The following is a 21,572-nucleotide window of genomic DNA, read 5'->3' as shown; positions in this document are numbered from 1 at the left end:
AGATACAAGCAGAGATAGAATCTCACCAGATACTAGCTGGGTGATCTCAGGCAAGTTACTCAGCCTCTCTGAGCCTCGGTTTTCCCACCTGCAAAATGGGAATAATATCTATTTCCGCACATTGTCCTGAGGGATTAAGTAGGATATTATACATATTAAGTGCTTAGCACAGATAAGTACTTAATAAATTAAAGATGTTCCTTTTATAATTTTAATGAACCAAATGATCGCTCTAGTTATTAATATTAAGTTGAAGCAGAGGCTTTGGTTTTATGGGAGAGGCCAGCAGGGCTGAGGGTTCGAGGGACTCCAACAGGGCCAAAGCTGGGTGAGACCCCGGGTGCACAAAGCATGAGGGTTAGGTTTTCAAGGTCAAGACTCAGGAGAGGCCCAGGATGGACTGGCTGAGCCTGAGCAATATCTACTGCTATGGGGGTGGACAGAGAGGCAAGAGGCAGCCAAGCCATGGGGTCCCTGCTCCGACGGGCCCTCACTTGTACCTCCTGTGTTTTGATAGAGAAGTGGGACGCCTTCATAAAAGAAACCGAGGACATCAACACGCTCCGGGAGTGTGTGCAGATCCTGTTTAACAGCAGATATGGTGAGTGGGCGGCGCGGCCCGTGGTGTGGCCCCAGCAGCGCACTGAGCATCTCATTATGTGGCAATCACTCGTGTTCCCCAACATGACGGTGGGAGCCATATGCTGGCACCACGCGCCGTCAACGGAAATGTCATCTCCTGTCTGGGTAGGGGGTGGTTGTGTCAATATTTCCCTTCCAGATTCTCCAGGGGGCGGGACTGATGGCAAAGCCCCAGACCTTGGCTCACCTGTGGGAGGCGGGCCGCTTGGGGGGGCGGTGGCGACCATCCGGGAAAACGGCTGTTGGCCTTTTGTGCCTGCAAGTCCCCCACGCACCACCCTGTCTCCTGCCTCCTCACCTTTGCCCGTGCCGTGCCCCCTGCCCAGCGTGCCCTTTGCACGTATTGCGGGCAGACTCCTACCTGTTCTTCAAGACTCAGCTCTTAAAGCTCTGATGGTTTCCTCTCTGTTGCACGTCGCACACGTGATGCACCTTGTCTGTATCTGTCCCCGTGAAAGCCAGGCCAGCACCGGCCCCTCTGTGCCCCCAGCACCCAGGACAGAGCCGAGCTCAGAGCACGTGTCAGCTCACTGCACTCTGGGCAGCAGACACAGGTGGTAACTGGGGCAGGGGTGCCCTCCATGTGGTAGAGCTTCAGCCAAGTGCAAAGTGTGGCCACTCTTCGGCTAGACGGCAGGGGCTGGACCAGATGGACCTGTAAGCCCTTCCCGCTCTGGGTCCTGGGACCCCCAAGTGCCCTCCCACACCTGGTCTCCTTTGTCCCCTCAGCAGTCCTCGCTCACTCTCACTTATTCGCTCAGCCTCTGTGGCGCTCCGTCTATAAGCCCCGCTCAATGGTCAGACGCAGCGTGGCTCTGGCCAGGGTGGGTGGCTCTCAGTCACTGCGGAGATGATGCAGGTACCCACGGATCACTCATCACGCAGGCGTGATGTCATTGAACCCCACTTGAATCGCGAAGCCCCTCTCTGGGGCAGCCCCTCTGCACGATGGGACCAAGGGAGGGCGCTGGGGGGAGGGGCAGAGCTGCAGGGACAGAGCTGCAGGGACAGAGAGGAGGGTCCCGGGCCGCCTACATGTGCGGGTCAGGGGAGAGCACTGCCCTGGGAGTCCACGGACGCTCGCTGGATGCCCTGGAGATGGCCAGTCTCCCTGCCTAACATTGGCTTTCTCACCATGAGCAGACCAGACGTGCCGGGGTAGGGCTTCACTGCCCTCCCTGCCCTCCCTGCCCTCCCTCCCCTCCTGCTTGGCTACGAAAAAGCCTCTCTCTCTACTCACAAAACTTCTGACAGCAGGAGTGTGGGTTTTCCACGCCGCGCAACCCTCCAGTTCTCTGTGGCCACCAGCTGGGGGCCCTACAACTCGATTCAATTCTGACCCTAACTCCCTGGAGTTACACAGACCCCTCCCCAGGTGAAGGGCTCAGTGCCCCAAGGCAGCACCCCACTTCAGATGCCAGTCACAGGTAGTGGGTCCCCAGGGTACCCCCACTTCCATCCAATTTGGCTGCACACCGTGGTTCCCAGGACCCCCCTCCGCGGGTTCGGCAGTTTTCCATAATGGCTCACAGAACTGAGGGAGGAAACACTTTGCTTCTCTTGACCTGTTTATTACAAAGGATACAGATGAAGAGGTACATGGTGAAAGGTCCGGAAGGGTCTTGAGCACAGGGGCTTCTGTCCCCGTGGAGCCTAGGGTGCACCAGCCTCCTGGCACGTGGAAGCTCTCTGAACCCCCTCGGTTAGAGTTTTTACAGAGGTTGCATTAAGTGGGTGTGATTGATTTAACCATTGGCCATTGGTGATGAGCTCAGCCTCCAGCCCCTGTCCCCTCCCAGGAGTGGGGGATGTTTCCAACCCTCTAATTGCGTTTTTGGTTTTTTTTTTTTAATTAATTGATTTATTTTTGGCTGCGTTGGGTCTTCTTTCTTTAATTTTATTTTTAATTTATTTATTTTTGGCTGCCTTGGGTCTTCGTTGCTGCATGCGGGCTTTCTCTAGTTGTGGCGAGCGGGAGCTACTCTTCCTTGAGGTGCGCGGCCTTCTCACTGTGGTGGCTTCCCTTGTTGAGGAGCACAGGCTCTAGGCACACGGGCTTCAGTAGTTGTGGCACGTGGGCTCAGTAGTTGTGGCTCGCGGGCTCTAGAGTGCAGGCTCAGTAGTTGTGGCACACAGGCTTAGTTGCTCCGCAGCATGTGGGATCTTCCCGGACCAGGGCTCGAACCCGTGTCCCCTGCATTGGCAGGCAGATTCTTAACCACTGCGCCACCAGGGAAGTCCCTCTAATCGCGTTTTGAGCTCCCTACCTTGTGCCAGGCACTCAGACCAACTCTGGTCTCAAGGTGCTTCAGCAAGTAGCTGAAGGTGGGTCTGCAGTACACACAGTGGTGTACAGTGGTACGTTTGAGTATGTAGTAACGTGCAGGGGTGGGGTCCCTCAGAAGGGGAGGATGGCTCAGAGGAAGGTGAGGTTTCTTGATAGGCTTGGGGAGTCAGGGGAGGCTTCATGGAGGAGGTGTTCTTTGATCCACCCTGGGGCCTGGGAGGCTTGGTCACGTGGGCTTGGTGGGCTGGGCCATCCTGGTTGGGGTGGGGCTGAGTGAGGCCCCGTACTACAGGGGGCTGTCTGTACCCAAGTTTCTCCCCTCCCTCCCTAGACAGGTGTGAGCAGGGCGGGGAGTGGGGAGAGGGGAGCTGGGGAGGGCTGGCTCTGTCCACATTGGGTGGGTTCTGCCCCACTGCTGCGGGCATGACAGCTGCCAGTCTTCCAGTCTGTCGTAAGTGCTGGATGTTTCCAGAATGTTGAGCCTTTCCTAGAGGTCCGCACTTGGGCCCACCACCGCGGCCAAATCCAAGGAGGAGTGTCAGGCTTGGGGTGGTTGAGACCTTACCCCTCCTCAGGCCAGAGCTCCCTCTGAGCTGTCCCTTCCGCTGCCCTGGGGAGAAGCTGCGCTCGCCGCCCCACCCCCATGAGTACTGGGGGGTTCCTGTGGCGGGGGTGGGGATGTTTGGCAGCCTGAACCATCCTGCAGATCCAAGACGAGCAGGTCCTGCTCCTGGTTCGCCCTTTCAGCTACCGGCTCCAGGCCAAGTGGGCCCACGATGTTGCTGGGGGTGCAGAGGGGGGAAAAAGAAACAGAAAAGACATGGGGGGAGCCCCAGCCTTGAGGAAGCCTCAGTGTCTCTGTCACCCGGGGGGAGGTTGAGATTACACCAGGGTCTAAGGATTGTGCGTGGCGGCTCCATCCTCCTCTTCCAAGTGGGCAGCAGCTGGAGCCTGGGCGGGCTGGAGCTTTTGTGCCCTGGGCTGAAAAGACAGGCCTAGCAAGTCAGATGAACCCGAGGGGAGGTGGATTCACGTAGACTTGAAGAAGCCAAGAGCCCATCGCTCAGGTGCTGGGGCTGGGGGGTGGCTGGTGATGCTGGGGTTCGGGGGAAGAGATGGTTTGACGGCTGCTGAGATGGTGAGGGTTTAATTAGACGATGAGCTAAGTGTGACTTCACAGTGAGACCTGGCTGCCAAAGCCTCCAACGCAGGCCTGGGCCGCATCAACAGAAAAGCAACCTTGGCGGTGCCCCAGGGAGGGCCACAGGCAGGCGACTCTGCCCTGCCCCGGTCCTGGCATGACTGCAGGGGTCCGGCTGTGGGCTGGCACTTGTCAGAACACAGACACATCCTGGTGTGGCCCGAGGAGCCAGGCCAGATGGGGAGGGGCCTGAGGAACAGTGAGGAGACGTGGAACCCTTGGGACAGGTTGGAGTGACCCTTGGGAGAGGCAGGAGTGAAGGGGACACCCAGCTCAGCTCGCCTCCCAGGCCTTGGGGCCCCATGAAAGTACCATCAAGCACATAGTAGGTGCTCAAGAAGTATTTGGTGAGTGAATGAATGAAAAGGAGGAGCTGGGGTGTATGAGTGACTGAAATGGCACAGGACCGCACCTAATGGTTTGGAGGAAAAGAGCAAGTAGCTACTTCCTGAGCTCGGGTTCTGTCTACACTGCTGTTGACAAAGCTGTCGGCTTCCAGCGGTGTCTCCTGTCACTGACGAGTGAGCAGAGTGCTGGGCCCCTCCCTGGAGGAAAGGGCACACCTGTACAACTGGGAGCATCTTGCCGAGAGTCCACCTCCAGCCTGGAAGCTTCCCTCAGCCGCTCATTCACTCCCAAATATGCAGGAAGCAGCTACTACGTGTCCTGCCCTATTTAGGTTCCAGACAGTGAACCGACGCACAGTGAATATGTTTGTAACATCAGATTATGATAAATGTGGGATGAAAAACAAAGCAGGGTGGGCTAGGGAGGGATGGAGGGGGCTGTTTTAGACTGGTGAAGTGACTTTTGAGCAGATGCTTGAATGGAGAGAGGGAGGGAGGGAAGAGTATGGTGATCTGGAAGACGAGTGTCTGACTAGACAGAAGAGCAGGTGCAAAGGCCCTGGGATGAGTGCGCGCTTGGCGTGTTAGGGAAGCACCAAGGAGGCCAGAGAGACCGGGGTGAGCAAGTAGAGGGGTGAAAGATAAGGCCAGAGGTGATGGGGTCCTGGTCACGTAGGGCCTTGTAGGACTTTGGCCATCGCTGAGTGGGAGGGGAGCCTATGGGCAGTTTTTAAGAGAGTAGTGACGTATTTGGTGTTTCAGGAGGATTCCTCTGGCTGCTGAGTGGCCAGAGTGGTGCCTGGGAGGTGGGAGGTGGTGATGACCAGGCCCTGGGGCCCTGCATGTCCCGCAGCCTCCATCCCGCGTTCAGCCTTGCCGTTGCCCTTCCAGCGGAAGCCCTGGGCCTGGACCACATGGTCCCCGTCCCCTACAGGAAGATCGCCTGCGACCCGGAGGCTGTGGAGATCGTGGGCATCCCGGACAAGATCCCTTTCAAGCGCCCCTGCACCTACGGGGTCCCCAAGCTGAAGCGGATCCTGGAGGAGCGGCACAGCATCCACTTTGTCATTAAGAGGTAGGAGGTGGGGTGCACGGGGGCAGGGCTGGGCAAGGGGGCGACAGCAGGCACGAGGCAGGGCCCTGGGGAAGCAACAGGGGTCAGGAGCGGAATGAAGGGCCCCGTGGCCTCCTCCTTCTGGCCTCTTTTGAGTATTGAATGGAAAAATGGAGGCACAGTGCCTGAACCGAGTAGGCGCTGGCTAAGTTCTTAGAGGTGTTTTCCTGCCACTAAAGAAGACCTGAGGCCTTTGTACTTACCTCCCTTCAGAGAGGAGCCCACCTGAGCTCAGGTGGGGCTGGGCCAGCCTCTCCCTTTCTGCACCTCCCATCGGACTACCCTGCCTGCTGGTAGTTTGTCCACCTTTCCTGTCCTCCTAGGTGGCCAGTTTCCCTGGTGCAGGTGCGGGTGGGCGGGAGAAGGCAGAGCACTATGGGCTCTGGAACTGCAGCCCCTTCCCCCCGGCCTGCTGCCACCCACCCCCCCAGCCTTGTCTCCCAACTCCTACAGGGGGCCTTGTCCTCACAGCTGGCCGGACTCACCAGCGAGCAGGCATCCCCAGGCAATGCCAGGCTTCCTGGGATTGCTTCCTCCTAAATAGTTAGAGAGGGAGGGGGCCAGAGGCCATGCCGTCCAGCCCCCTGCCTCCGGCAGCACTGCCTGCATCGGGCCCTTCCCAGGCATCCATTCTGGGAGCCCACCGAGGGCGTGCCCCCAGCGTGTGCCCGCGCCCACGCGCCTGCTCGATTGTTTGTTGCCCTAGACTGTAAGCAGGGACTGTGTGGCTCGTGGCTGAATCCCCAGCGCCCACAGCAGTCCCTGGCATGCAGGAGATGCCAGTCCATATCTGTGGAATAAAAGGATGGATGGATGAAAGTGCTTGTCCAAATTTGGACTCAGGCCATCTAACTTGTTAGAGCTTAGGAAATAAACAGGGTAATAGGAGAGAGAAAAATGGTGGGTGGGTGAGGAGGAGACCTGTTTAGGGTGGCCCGGGGGCCTCTGAGAGAAGGTCCCCTTGGTTAAGCCAGAGCTGGGAGGTTGAGAAGGGCCGCCTGCACCCAGCTGGGCAGTGTCTGGGCAGAAGAATTGACCTCAGTGAGCAGCCCAGACGGCTGGGGTGCAAGAGGGTGGGGATTGACCCTGAGAGCGTGGAGTTGTTCTGAGCCTTGGGAAGGACCTCTGCAGGGTTGCTGGATGCCAGAGCTGGGGTCTGCCTGGCCCCCTGGCTGCTGGGGGAGAACGGACCCTAGAGAGCAGAAGCAGGAGACTGGCAAGGAAGCTGCTGCAGCCGTGGGCCAGGCCAGCGTGGTGGGCACAGGGAGAGAGCGGCTGGGTTGGGGGTGGAATCTGAGCGGTGATGGGGTGTGCTGGTGAGTGGACCGTGCAGGTGGGGAGGGGAGTGGGGAGGAAGGGTCACCCCCATGTTTCTGAGTGAGTTCACCTTGGAGGAGATCAGGAGATGGACTTTTCAGAAGCCCAGCTGAGAGGTCAGAAGCTCGGGAGGGAGGTCTGGGAGTTAGAGATAAAAATCTGAGAGTTGGCAGCGTGGGCCAGGAAGGGATCACGGGCAGGAGAGAAATAGAGAAGAGAAGAGAGGGGCAATTCCCCGGCGGTCCAGTGGTTAGGACTCCACTCTTGCCTGCTGAGGGCCCGGGTTCAATTCCTGGTCAGGGAACTAAGATCCCGCAAGCCATGCAACGTGGCCAAAAACAAAAAAAGAAAGAAAAAAAAAAAGAGAAAAGGTGGAGAGGACTCAGATGGACTCTGGGATCCCCACGTTAGAGGCTGGGGCTGCCAGCAGAGGAGGCTGAGGGTGGCCAGGGAGCTGGGCGGGCATCTCACTGCCACCGAGGGAGGTGACTCTGAGAGTCAGCTCTGACTGTGAGGCACGCCTGCTCAGAACCCTCCCCCGCTCCCCCACTCTCCGTGAGCCCCGGTGTAGCGGCTCCCAGGGTACCACACTCCAGCCCGTCAGCAGCCACCGTGCCCACCTTAGTGCCGCTCCGCCTTCCCTCCTGTTTCTCTGAACTCCTGCCTCCTCATGTGCCTCCAGCCATCACTGAATCCCTTTCCTTTGCCTGGAGCTGCTCCCCACCCTCCTTCCCACCTGTCCTGTCTTTCAAGGCTCACTATTCTGTCTGGAAGCCCTCCCCTGTCCTCAGTCGGAAAGAATTTCCCCCTTCCGCAGCAGATGGCTTCTTCCCCCCATCCGCGTCCCCACCAGCCCCCCATCACCCTGATCACTGGCGGCAGTGGGACCACATCTGAGCCACCTCTGTTCCCTCTCAACCTCTACCAGGGGTCCCACTTGATAGATCATTCTGGAGGTGGATTTGAAATCATTCGAGGGAATTCCCTGGCGGTCCAGTGGTTAGGACTCTGCACTTCCATTGCTGAGGGCCTGGGTTCGATCCCTGGCTGGGGAACTAACATCCCGCAAACCGAGTGGCGTGGCGGGGCCAAAAACAAAATCATTTGGCCTTCTGTCAGGTAGTGCCTCCTGTTGTCTAGCTTAAGTCTCTCTTGCTGCTGCCTAAGTCCTTTTCCTTCAGTTGACTCCTGGTAGCAAGGGAGGAGGCTAGGAGAGCAGAAAGCAGCAAGGGTATCCCAGTGACCCCTTACATTCCTGACCGTGGTGTTCGAGTCCTCACTGTGGCTGACCTTCATCTCCCTCTATCCAAACTGTAGGTCGTTTAATCCTTCACTAGTATTTGCCAGGCGCCTCCTGCAGGCCCAGCCCTTCACTGAGCTCTACTGAGGACTTTACGAAACAGCAGGCACAGTGCCCATCTGCCCCCAGGGGCTACCGCGAGTCATGGGGGGTGGTCACTCCTGCGATGAGTCCTGGGAGCATCAAACAGCATGTTTCCAGGTGTAGACTCGATGGCATCTGAGCAGCAAGCCTGTGGGGCTTCCTGCAGGAGGAGGCTTGGCATCAGGCCGACTGGGCTTGAAGCCACACAGCACGTGAAAACCTTGACTAGCGCTTCTCTTCTGAGCCTGTTTCCTGATTTGTAAAAATAGGGACAATGATGCCCTATTCCTCAGGTTTTTCTCAACATAGTATGAGGAGGTAGACATAACATACCTGGCATGAAATAGATGCTCAATAAACGCGAGTCTTCTCCCTTGACCTCATCTCCTTCACGTATAGAGAAGTAGTTAATCAGTGCTGACAACCCGGGTTCGAATCCTGGCCCTACCATTTTCCAGCTGTGTGTCCTTGGGCAAGTTACTCAACTGCTCTGCCTTACTTTCCTCGTCTATAAAATGCGGCTAATGATTGTTCAGGCCCCATGGTGCTGATGGGAGACTACACGGATGTGAGCAAGGTGCTTAGAACAGAGGCTGCTCCTTTCTGAGCCCCAGTGCATTTTCACTGTTGCACATCCCAGCCTCGTCAGGGAGACACATTTGAGATCACATTTGCGATCGTCCTAGCAGAAGGGAGTCAGAGAACAGAGAGCTTAGGAAGCAGCCAGGAGGGGGAGTTGCCACCCCAGCCCAGGTGTCTGCAGTGGGGGGGAGGTCAGGGTGCTCTCCTGACAAAGGGGAGAAGCCCCTCGACAAAGCCTGTGGGTCTTGTTATTAGTGGAAGGGGGCTTCCTGGCCCCTGGGTCCCCAGTCATGCCCAGCCCTGACCCCTAAATCCCCGGTTTCTACCAGGACACAAGCCCAGAGCGAGAGGCTCTGAGTTCACATGTGTCGGTTCTACCTAAGGGAGGACTTCAGAGGGAAAAGTGTCTGGGGGGGGTCCTAGAACTCTGCAATGTGCAACAGCGACCCTTGTTCAGTGCTCATCAGGTGGGCCTTCCAGGCCGGGCAGCCCATGAGGGTGTCTGTCACAGCATTGGAGCCACGTCAGATCAGACTTTCTCCCTGTCATCTGTCTCCCCCGCTCCCCGCCCGCCAACTCCACTAGGAACTGCAGGCCAAGGTGCCACACCCCCTCCCTTGTGCTCCCTGATAAGTAAATATAACCATAAATAATAAAACCTGCTGTTAATGCTGGGAGCCTCCCCGTCACTGGGTGGAGCTGAGGAAGCGTGCCTCAGAGTGGAAGCCAGTTCTCTCCAGAATTATTCGCTGTGGCTGCTTCTCGGCCTTGGGGGACCCAGACGAGCATGAACCTCCAGGAACAGTGGGAGAGGCTTGCGCCTCTCAGAATAAGAACAGGATGCCGTGCCTGGGGTCTCACTGCCCTGGTAACCCACACGCTCTACCTTCTGACACTGACCTTTTCGCCTCTGTTTGAATTTCCCTCTGGGCCCGGCTTGGGCACTGTTGGCCCCCTTGTATTTGGACTCAGACAAGCGGGACTTCACTTGTCCCATGTCGCCTCTGGGGGTGCCAGTTTAGTGGCCAAAGCCCTGTCCCCTTGTCCAGCCGCTCCATGGCACACAGGCTCTGCTGCAGGCCCCCAGACCAGCTGCCTGAGGCTCCCCAGCCCGCTGGGAGCCACCCTGGTGGGGTCTGGGAGCAGAGCAGAAAGAACAGCAGCCCTGCAGGTAGGCAGCCAGGTGATCCCAGCTCCCTCGCTGACCTTTACTCCATCCTCGTTTTCCAGGAATAAGAGCTCCGGGTGTCTTATCAGGATGACTCAGGAGTCCCCAAATGGCCCCTGGGCCCCTAGCCATCCCCCCTCCAAGCTATCCCCCCTCCAAGCCATCCTCTGTGTGGTGATGGAGTGATCTGAGGGTGCCATGCCTCCTGGGGGCTCCCCGTTGCCCACGGTGTAGAGACCACATACCTGGGCACAGCACTGAAGACTGGTCACCTCCCACAGGACGCCTCCAGCCGGCCAGATGGAGCTGCCAGCCCTCCCTGTGCCTTTACCTGGACAACCTCTCAGCCCTCCCACCTGGGCTCGCCATCCCCAACTCCGTGAAGTCTTTTCTGACCCCCTCCCTGCTTGGGTCCCCTTGGCTTCTGAGGCAAACCGGAGGGGTCCCACATGTCACGCTGTGAGGCTGTGATCTGGAATGCTCCTGGCTTGTGCCATCGACAGAGAGCTTCCTGGGAGCAGGGCCTACCCCTTGCCTGTCGCTGAGACACAGGTGGTGGTGGGTAAAGGCTGCGGAGCCCTGGTGGGAAAGGGGTGTGAGTTATCCGCCAGCTGTGGCCGAGGAGAGCTCAGGGCCGGAGGAAGCCCCGCCCCCCAACCTGGGTTGTTGAGATGAATAGGTTGGACCCTCCGGGACCCCCACAGGGGCTGGCCAGTGCCTTCCCTGGCTGTGGAGAAATGGTTCGGGATGTCTGGTTGTTTGGGGGTATCTGGCTGTTCCGGACCGTGCCCTCTTCTGCCCCCATGTGAGGCCAGCCCGGTGCCCAGGTCTGCAGCCATGCACGTGGGGCTTGAGTGACCGTCACTGAGGGGACCTGGAGGCCGGCTCCCCTCTCATGCCCATCTCTCCTCTCTCCCCAGGATGTTCGATGAGCGAATTTTCACAGGTATGTGTGGGTACTGTCTAGTCTGTTCTGAAGCCACCAAGCTGATGCCCCCAAGAGTGCTTGAGCTGCCACCACACCGGACCCGAGGGAGCCTGGGTGTGGCTTCTGTATCCGGGGGCCCCAGCTCCCAGGTGCAGACAGACTGTCAGGACATACCCTCCAGACATGGGAAGCCCTGGATGGGGAATAATAAAGCTAACATTTGCTGAATACTAACATGTGATGGCTACTCTCCTAAGCTGTTAGCATATTTAATTTTAATTTAATTTAGTTTTCAACAGTCCTATAAAGTGGGTTCTGGTTTTTTCCCTGAAGTCTAGCTAGTGAGCACTGGGGTCTAGATGCAAACCGAAGTGCCCAGGCCATGACCAGTGGGTGGCCTGCCTCTCAGGAGGAAGAGGCGGGCTCTGCCAGGTGCAGCAAAGGGAGCATGGATCTTGGGGTGCAACATATCTGAGTCCCAATACCACCCCTACCTCCCCCCAGCTTTGGGACCTTGGGCACGGTCATGTGGGCCTCAGTTTCCACATCTGTGAAAAGATAAGAGCACCATCCTCTGGGTTCCTGGGATAACTAAATGAGAGAATGGTCCCATGGTACAGCCTTGGGAGAGACTCGGTCCCTTTCCCAAGGGCTCCCTCAGCCCCAATAGCATAGCCCCTGTCCTGAGGTCAGGACAGCCGTTTCTGGCTTCTTCTTCCTGCCAAATCCTCTGAGATCCCCGGCATCCTTATTCCTCATCCCAGGGGAGGCATCTCTCCCTGGACCCCTTCCTGGCTTGGCTGGACATGGAGGCCACAAGAAGGAGGGACAGAGGCCAGACCACACCTGAGGGGTGCCCCCAGGAGCTTCCCCCAGAGGCCCCTGCTGGGTGCCACGCAGGCAGTGGAGGCTGGAGAACCTTCGCCTTGACCACCCTGCCCCTCCCCGGCTCTCCCCCCAGGGAACAAGTTTACCAAAGACCCCACAAAGCTGGAGCCAGCCAGCCCGCCCGAGGACATCTCTGCGGAGGTCTCCCGTGCTGCCGTCCTAGACCTGGCTGGGACTGCTCGGTAAGGCCACACCCCGGCTCTGCGCCAGCTGTGCAGGGAGGAGTGAGGCCTAGGGCTGGCTGGAGGATGCTGGGCCCAGCGTCTCACTCCACCTGGACACCCTGCACAGGGTTATCCCGCACAGGCACCTGTACGCCTCACCCCACTGTGGGCCAGGGAGAATCTAAAGGGACCCAGAAGGAGAACAGAGATTTCGCCAATTTTCTTCCACCTGGAGGATTCTTGTCACCCCTTGGGATCTAGCCATACGTTATCTAGTCTGAAAAGCCTTTCCTGGCACCCAGACTAGGTCAGGAATCTGCCCTGCATGTCCACAAGGCCTTGCACTCAGCTCATGGCCTGGTCGCCATTCACCAGTGCCCCCCACCCAGGCCCTGGGCTCCTGGGGGCCAGGGATGGGCCATCTATCCCGGAATCCCCATGTCCAGCCCAGGCCTCCCCGACAGTGTTCTATGAATGAACCGAATTCTCCATCCCAGGGTCCTGCCCAGCTTCACTCCCCAAGCCCCTCCCCAGACTCCTGAACCCTCTCCAGGCGGGTGGTCCCTACAGCTCTCAGTGCCCCCAACAAGCACTGATCAAACCCCCACTGCACTAAGTGGTGGGGCTCCTAGACTGGCCAGTCTCAGGCCTCAGGAGCTCCCAGCTGGTGGGCAAGGTGGACGCCCAGCATGTCACCCCAGGGTACAGATCAGGAGCTCGGCTGGGGCAGCCAGGAGACTGCTGTCTGGGAGACGGGGCACTGGGAGTATTGCTGGCGTAGGAGGGGAGTGGCGTGGATCCCGCTGGGATGGGAGCAGATGTGGTCGGGGTGCATTTTGAATTGGCAGCTGCCGTGGGCCCCTGACTGCTTGGAGGGGGAAAGCTGGGGCTGATGCCATGTCATTTCTCGGCTTCCTTCCCACAGGTCGGACAAAAGCAGTCTCTCTGAAGACTGTGGGCCAGGTGAGGAGCTGGACCCCACTGCGCGTGTCTGGGGTGGGAGGGCGTCCACCAGCCCCACTCAGCAGCTCTGGGGAGGAGGCCGGCTCAGACCACGAGCCTGGGTATTCATGAATGTCCTCCGTCCACCCCTGTCCCCTGACCCTCCCCCAGGCCGCAGAGCATGATGGGAGCTCGCTGGGGGCCGGGAGGGGCAGGTGGGATGTGGGTGGCTTTGTGGGAGACCTGGATTCGGGTATCACCTCTGCCTCCACATCCTTGGCGATGCAGGCCTCAGTTGCCAGGTCTATACGTTGTATCTACCTATAGCTCAGACACCAGGGCTGACATGACTTTTCTTGGCACTACTAACAAGTCACAGACAGGAGAATGTTCAAGAATGACTCCCCTGCCCGGCTGAGCTCACGGCCACACTTGACCAGATTCCTCATTTCCCCCTCACAGGAACCTCTGGGGAGCTGGGTGGGCTGAGACCCATCAAAATTGAGCCAGAGGATCTAGATATCATTCAGGTCACTGTCCCAGGTAAGGCTGATCCTGCCACCCCCGCCTGAAGGTACAGGGGTCGAGCACCACCGTGTCCCCTCCCGGGCTGTCCTGTTCTGTCTCTGGAGCACCTGCCCCGGCCAAGAAGGGGTCGCCAGGCCGCTGTTTCTCTGGTCTGATCGTGAAAGGGTGCAGCATTGCGTGTGCTTTCTGTAGCCACATCTGCCCTCTGGGCTGGGGGTCAGGTCTCAGCTCTGACCTTCCTAAAGGTCCCCCCAGCCTTCACCTCTCTGGCCTGGCTTCCCTGGGATTTGAGAGGCTGCGGGGGAGAAGAAAAGGTCATTGGAGTAAGAGGATCTGAGTCTGACTCCAGACCTGGGTCCCTCTGAGTGTCAGTTTCCACATCTGTGAAGAGGGGCATGTACTTGTCATCTGGAGGCTCAGTATGGGGTAACCACAGGCTCCAGGCCCCCTGCTGTCCTCTGGCACAGCTACCCTCCCAGAGTCCAGGGTGCAGCTTCCTTAAGGGTCCTGCTCTGTGGGCATGCTGAGCTGGGAGGTCCCTGAGGGACCGTGACAGGGTGGGACAGACAGAAGATGCTGTTGTCATTTGGAGTTTTGCCTCCAGACCCTTCCCCAACCTCTGAGGAAATGACAGACTCGATGCCTGGACATGTGCCCTCGGAAGATTCTGGTTACGGGATGGAGATGCTGACTGGTAAGAAATGGGCTGGGGACCCACCTCCCTGGGATGTAACAGGGAGAGGGGTGGGACCAGGAAGCCTCTAGACTTTTCTTGGTATTGACTGTCCCCCTTGGAAGAAACTCAGTATATGCCTGCCTCCCCCATCCAGGCCAGGTTCCTTTCTGAAAACTTGAAATAGGCCTTTGAGTTAATATTAAGTCTGGTTACTCTGTCTTTCCCAGGAGCTCCCATTTGGATAAATTTGTTTATTTATTCAATAACTATTTATTGAGCACCTACTATGTACAAGGTCCCGTGCAAGGTGCTGGGGACAGAGCAGTGAACCCGACAGACCAAAGTCCCCGCCCTTGTTGGCTGACATCCCAGTGCAGGGAGACAGGTAATAAGCAAATCAATAAGAAAAATAGGGGAATTCCCTGGCAGTCCAGTGGTTAGGATTCCAGGCTTTCACTGCCAGGAGCCCGGGTTTGATCCCTGGTCAGAGAACTAAGATCCTGCAAGCTGTGCAGTGCGGCCCCCAAAAAAAGGAAAAAAGAAAAATAGAAAGTCAGATGGTGGTAAGTGCTATAGGGAGACACAAAGCCAGGAGGGGAAGTATCAGGGGCAGGAGGGGTGGTTATTACAGGATTTGAGTGATCAGAGAGGACTTCACTGAGAAAATGACATTGGAGCAAAGACCTGAAGGAGGTGCGGGCAGGAGCCGTGTGGATATCAGGACAGAACTTTCCAGGCAGAGGGAGCAGCATGGGCAAAGGCCCTGAGGTGGGCTATGCCCAGCATGTCTCAGCAACAGCAAGGAGGCCGGGTGGCTGGAACAGAGTGAGGTGGGGAAAGGGAGGTGGTGGGTGAGTTATGCAGGGTTGTGTACATCAAAGAAAGGACTGGAGACTTAACTCTGAAGAGACAGGAACCAGTGTGGGGGTTGGCGCTAATGGAGTACATTTTAACAGTGTTTACTCTGATCGTGGAGCTGAGAACAGACTGCAGGAGGTCTGGGGACAAGGACAGAAACAGACTCCGACGATAATTTAGACAAGAGGAATGGTTGGGCAGGTGGATAGCAGCAGGGAGAGGGTAGGGTTTCTGTGTGTTTTGTTTATGAAAGTTTATTTTGGAAATGTTCAAAACCACCCAAAGTTGAAAAGAATAGCTTAATGAATCTCACATGCCCAGCTCTCAGCTGCAACCATTCTCAACAGATGTTATTATTGATAATAAGAAGTAAGAATTATTACACGTAGTTAATGTTTTTAAAAAGTGAATCATCATAGGACTTCCCTGGCGGTCCAGTGGTTAGGACTCCGCGCTTCCACTGCAGGGGGCGCAGGTTCGATCCCTGGTTGGGGAACTAAGATCCCGCGTGCCGCGTGGCACAGCCAAAAAATAAAAATAAAAAAATTTTTAAGTGAATCATTATAAAGACAAATAGTATGTAAATTATAGAAGGTTTGCGGATATGGCAGAAAACGATATTAGTACTTAGATGATTTGAGTTTGGAAGGCTCTGTAACAAGGGATGCAGGGCCAGGGCAGGAAACTTTAGGAAGATGGCTGGAGTTTGTTTCCCTTGCCTGTGATGTCTGGTGTGGGCTTGATTAGGAGGGGAGAGGGGTATGTATTGCATAGTAGGTGTATTTAAACGAACAGTGTGAAGAAATCTCATGATGTTCGACGTGAAAAGCAAGTGCAGAAGGATATAGGCAATATAGCATTTCTATAAGTTTGGAGATGTAAAAATAGCATTGCTAATGTTTCATTTTTAAAAATTGCGTGCACATATGTCAAAATGCTAATGTGTATTCATTCCGGCTGATAGGTCCATGAGTGTTCGTTGTAATATTCTGTATGCTTTACTGCACTTTTTAACATTTCCGCTACCCAAAATAAACAAGTGACTGGAAAAATAAATAAGGTTTCCTACAGGCCCAGATGGGTGGTGCCGCGTTAATTGGTGACAGAATAAAGGCAGAATATCTCTGCTCCTCGTCTGCTTCCGTCTTCTCTGTCAGGGAGAATGGTCTGGAAACAGGAAAGAGTGAGGAGGACCTGGGAGTCCAGTTCAATAAGGAGATATAAAGGGTCCTCAGAGCTGGGATGCGTGTGATCTATGGATAATACCTAAGACACGCATAGGACGTGAGAAGTCCCGGCGGACACAGATGAGCTGACAACAGAGACAGACTTGGAGATGAGGTTTTGCCCCAATTGCAAACAGGTGGACCGTGCGTTAGTCCCAGGCACAGTTCTGGAACAGATTTCTACATGGGCGACTGTGAGCCATCAGAGGGGACCCAGTGTGGCGTCATCCACAGGACTGAGTTGGCTCATACGACATCGAGATCTCCAGATGACCCTCCGGCTGCGGAAGCTTCTCATGATTTTTATAAACAAAAGGATTTTGACTCTAAGTGCAGTTTTAAGTATTGTTTTCAATTTAAATAAAAGTTATTTGAATTTCAAGCAAACAAAGGGAGGGCTGCAGGGGGACCCCAGCCTCCACATGGGGAAGGTTTCCCCTGTTGTCCTGGAGGGCTTGGTCCTTCCTCAAACATTTGTCAGTTAGTTGGATTAAAGGGACCTTAGGCAGCAAGATTATGCAGTTTGCAGATCCCTGGGGAGGAATGGTCAGTCCATCCGAGAATGGTGTTCCCCATGGCCTTGACAGACCAGAACACTGGGCTGAACCGCACAAGAAAACTTCACAGCCCCAGGACGGGTGTCATGGGCTGTGTTCCCTGGGGCCCAGTCTCTGAGATGGAGTTTAATGTGTGGGGTGTTTATCAGGGGCTGCCGTTGGGATCAACACCTATGTAAGGGAGGGGACAGAAGCACAAGGGGGCCGAGGGGGAAGGCAAGCCATGATCTGGCTGCAGCAACACGTCCACCAACCCCACGGGGAGCTCGGAGCCAGAAAGGCCCCTCAGAGTTGCTCCCAGTTGCACTGGATATCCTGGCCTTTATACCTCCACCTCAGTCAGTCACGAGATGCGGGCCACCCTGGAAGGGCAGTCCTTGAAGGGGCAGCTGCCCGCTGACCACACTCCCCGCTGCTAGGCCAACAAGCTCTTCCTTGAAGGGGATCTGAGTAGTAAGTACATCTCAGTACCTGCCACAGAAGAAGAGACAGACAGTAAACAAACGCATGCAGCCACAGAGAAACGGGCTTGAACAAAGGGGCATCTCTTGCACCTTTTAACTGAACAGAACTTTGGCTGAGCGCATGGGGAAATGGGCACAGACCTGGTGCCGGTAAGAACGCAAATGGGCAAATTGCTTTTTAGAGAAATGTGTCAGCTTGAAGAGCCGTGAAAATGAGCACCACCACCCCCTCCCCGCTACGTACAGCAGGAACCCAGTCCGAGGAAATTGTCTGAGATGTGAACAGTGTTTTCTGCACAGAGATGTTGGTGCCAGCGTTAATGATGACCATGAAAAGCTTGTCCAGCTGTCAGGGAACTGTTAACAGTATCCTCCTGATGGACTATTAGCCACTAAAAAGAGGCAACGAGGGAGACTGTAGAAGACACAAATCTGATGGTGTTTACAACTGTGTTGAAAACATGATCACTGTTTTGGGTGGGGGGAAAGTATCAAAAAAGTAGCTATGTTAGGTTAAGTGATCTATCTTTGTCACTCCCTAAATCAGCTGCGATGTGCTTTTAATACCTTGGTAATGAAGAAAGAATATTGTCAGGCACGGGCTGGGCATGACTGGAATTGGAAGCAGTCCGGTAACTGTGTGGGGAGTGTAGTGGACCAAAGGCTCAGCATGAGCTGACAGCGTGGCCAGGTCTTTAAGAAGTCGCATGTCACCTGGCTGCATTCACAGCAGAATTAAGAAGACCGAGGGGGATTTCCCTGGAGGTGCAGTGGTTGAGAATCCGTCTGCCAGTGTAGGGGACATGGGCTTTATCCCTGGTCCGGGAAGATCCCACATGCCATGGAGCAACTAAGCCCTCAGGCCACAACTACTGAAGCCCACGCGCCTTGAGCCCGTCCTCCACAACAAGAGAAGCCACCGCAATGAGAAGCCCGCGCACCGCAACAAAGAGTAGCCCCCGCTCGCCGCAACTAGAGAAAGCCCCGTGCGCAGCAACGAAGACCCAACGCAGCCAAAAATAAATAAATTTAATAATTAAAAAAAAAAAGAAGACCAAAGGAGGTCCCGATCTGTGGAGGCCCCTGGGGTTGGGGGACCGTGGACCAGCATGGTGCCATTTCTATTGGAAAGGCTTCTCCCAACTGGTGGTGTTACTGTATTGTACAAATCATCCCTCGTTTGCTCACCTGGTGCCTTGGGCATCTCTGGTCATGCCCTCGATCGTTTACCAAGGTTGAAAATGGGGAGGCAGTGAGCACATGGACGGGTTTGTTCAGGGTAAGTAGCCCCGCGCCATGCCAGGGGGTGGGGGGGAAAGCAGGCAACTTTCTCACGTTTGGAATTAGGGCCCCCAAAGTACACAGGTCATCATCTCCTGCTGCCTTTGAAAGAGCCCTCCGCCCCCCGGGAGAGGACCCGGCCCCGCTTCCTTCTGTTTTCAGGGTCCTACAACGAAGGCTGGCAGAAACCCCTCCTTAGTGGAACCACAGAGCTGAGCTGGTTCCCTGTGGGTGTCTGGGTCCGGTCATCTCCTGCCTGGCTCTCAGATTGTTGCTACCGCCTGGGGGTGGCCCTGCACACACGGACAGCTCAGAGCGGGGACAGACTTCCTGGTCTCCCCTCTTGTTCCCCTCAAGCCATTTCGTGAACTTGATCGGTGCTGCCACCGTGACATCTGGGCATCTCCCTCCGCCCTGAGACAGATCCAGCTCCCTGATTCAGGGAACCCTCCCTGGCAGCACTGCTTGTCCCTCTGTCCCCATCGGACTCCTCTCCTCCTGTCTGCCCCTCTCTGTCTAGAAATGGCAAAGATGAAGTTGGTGAGTTTGGGATCCCCCAGGGGCTTCCCCTGAGACAGGGGCCTTCGTTCATTTGGGAGGAGAGTGCGGGAAGGGCAGTCCAGGTACGAAGGGGGACTGGACAGGACAGCAGTGCCGTCAGGCCCGTCACCCCTGTGGGCAGCTGAGCTGAGGGACCACGGGAGCCCACGTAAATCACACACCTGAGTTAACGCAGCTGAGCAAGCTGGGAGCTGGGCTGGTGATCTGCCCTCCATCACTGGCTGAGAGCTGTTTCCAGGCATTGATCCCAGCTCTTGTACCTTGCTGGTCTGCTCCCACAGCCAGAAAAAAGCCTCCAGGCAGAGTCAGGTGGGTCCAGCATCTACCTGCCCATAGTGTACCTATGGCCATGAGGAAAATTTAGGCCGAAAGCTCAGGCCTGGCCCTTTTTAAATCAGAGGCTGAGCATAGATCAAACCTTCCAGAGCCTTCCGGGCTGAGCCCCAAGGCTTAGGCTTGTCTGGCAATCCCAGATGCAGGCTCTCCTTCCCTCCGTCCGTGAGTGGGCCTTGACCATGGGCAGCTCTCCCAGGATCAGACCCTTTCCCTCCCACTCACGATCCCATCTGGAACATCCCTGCATCCCTCATCACCGAGCATCCTCTCCACTGGCTGGCCAAGAGCAGACCCAGGTCCGACTTCTCCAACCCTCACCAGCTCAGCCTCGTGTCAGGGGCTGAGAAGGGCTGTTTAAGGGTTAGCCCTGCCTGGGAAAGCACCTGGCAAACGCATAGCAAACTTCCTAAGTCGCAGTTTCCTTCTGGTTCTTTCAAGTGTTGAAAGTCCCCACGCCTTCCTCCAGCTCTTGGCACCAAAGAGCTGCTGCTGATGGAGGCCCTGCAGCCCACCGGTCGGCCTGTGCCCCACCCCCTGCACCCCACTTCCACTGTCCGCACTTGGAGTTCATCCTGCTGCGGAAATCCGCCATCTCTGAGTTTGCCACCACCCTCCCCACACACACTTCCCCCTCCCTGCCTGTGTCCCTCTCCCACCCCACTGCTTTCCCTGGACACTTGGGTCCAGCCCAGGTGTACCCCCCCTCGGCCCCCCAAGGCCAGTCTCACCCCTCCCCTGTATAGCTTGAGCCCTCACCTCCCCTGTTGTTCACTGTGCCACGACCTTGCTGCGTGTTGGACGGGCACCTGGGGACAAGGTTGGGTCTCTTGTGCCCAGACCAGAGCCAGTGTCATCTTGTCAGATGCGCTGGGACCACGTGACCCTAGATGGCTCCACGCCCCCACCTGCCTTTCCTCCATCCCCTTACCCAGCCATGCCACGTGACATGTGGGATCGTAGTTCCCTGACTGGGGATAGAACCTCTGCCCCCTGCAGTGGAAGCGTGGAGCCCTAACCACTGGACCGCCAAGGAATTCCCTCTGTTTTTCTTTACAGCATCACTGCCATCTGGCATCGTATGTAATGTTTGACATCACACCAGGAGGACAAGGCTTTGTCTTGTTCCCGTGTGTCCTCAATGCCTAGAACAGAACCTGGCAGTCAGTAGATGGAAGGACAGGCTGGTGCAGGGCTGGTCTCCACGGGGTGTTTACCAAATGTCACAGGGTATCTGGTCTCTGAAGCTCACATGGAGGCGAGGGCAGGTGCTTGTGCAAAATTGGGGTCCATGATCCCATCTGGGAGTCACCATGCCGTGCTCCAGAGTCTGGGCCTGCCGTTCCCCACCTGTCTGCCCTGACTTTGGTGGTGCAGGAGATGATGAACATGGCTGCCTGGCACCCTCTTTTTCAGACAAAGGCCCCAGCGAGGACCCGCGGCCTGAGGAGAGGCCTGTGGAGGGTGAGGCACTGTTCACCCCCCATTTTTCCCCCCCCCCCCACGTCTCCTCCCCTCCCCAGTCCTGCATCTCCTTTTTGTCTCTTCCCAACACCGGGTTTGGGGGTGGGTGTCCTGTGGGCTGCCTGAGTTGGGAGGAGGTTTATAGACCTGTCTTGTAGAACTAAGAGGTACACGGTCAGAGGTAGAAGCAGCTCTTTCTGGTAAAGGAAATTGTAAGCCTTTCTTACTTTGTTTTTATATACACCCTGCCTCTTTCCACAAAGGTTTTAAGGCTGAGTCTTCCTGAGCAAGTCGAATTTAGGCCTGAAAGCACAAAATTGGCTTTGTGTCCAATAGACATGTTCAATCTCAGGAACACTGCTCATTCCCACCCTGCGGAGGGTGGGAGTAGGACAGGCAGGGAGATCAAGGTGAGGATGGGTCTGTTTCCACCCCTGGAACGGAATGAGTGGGTGTCAGAGGAGAGGAGCATCACTTTCCCAATCCCAAACCCAGCCTGGCAGGGGAGGAACTCTGAGGTTTTAATCAACATCCACTGCCACCTAGTGGCGGCATACTCAATTTGCAGGCTTAGAGTTCACAAGCTAGCAAAGTCCCTTACGGTGCTGGTCTAGAGTGACATTCACGTAGAAAGGACCATGGTCATTCTTAGGCCTCAAA

At 56.3% G+C, this 21,572-nt stretch overlaps 1 protein-coding gene across 6 annotated transcripts in view; it reads left to right on the top strand.

Moving 5' to 3' along the window:
- GTF2IRD1 (GTF2I repeat domain containing 1) overlaps positions 1–21,572 on the top strand; it is an 80,345-nt gene that overhangs the window by 11,296 nt on the left and 47,477 nt on the right. For 5 of the 6 annotated variants that reach the window (XM_024747192.1, XM_024747191.1, XM_024747189.1 and 2 more), the window contains 8 exons: positions 518–601; positions 5,369–5,552; positions 10,963–10,988; positions 11,932–12,040; positions 12,948–12,985; positions 13,427–13,507; positions 14,097–14,186; positions 20,865–20,912. In XM_024747192.1, the coding sequence (XP_024602960.1) occupies positions 518–601; positions 5,369–5,552; positions 10,963–10,988; positions 11,932–12,040; positions 12,948–12,985; positions 13,427–13,507; positions 14,097–14,186; positions 20,865–20,912 (660 nt within the window). The remainder of the gene's footprint in view (positions 1–517; positions 602–5,368; positions 5,553–10,962; positions 10,989–11,931; positions 12,041–12,947; positions 12,986–13,426; positions 13,508–14,096; positions 14,187–20,864; positions 20,913–21,572) is intronic. The other variant, XM_024747190.1, reaches the window with a different exon arrangement.

This window comes from Neophocaena asiaeorientalis, unplaced genomic scaffold (genome assembly GCF_003031525.2).
Source record: "Neophocaena asiaeorientalis asiaeorientalis breed wild unplaced genomic scaffold, Neophocaena_asiaeorientalis_V1.1 scaffold607, whole genome shotgun sequence".
In the NCBI taxonomy this organism is placed as follows: domain Eukaryota; kingdom Metazoa; phylum Chordata; class Mammalia; order Artiodactyla; family Phocoenidae; genus Neophocaena; species Neophocaena asiaeorientalis.
This window is presented reverse-complemented; position numbering and strand designations above follow the sequence as displayed.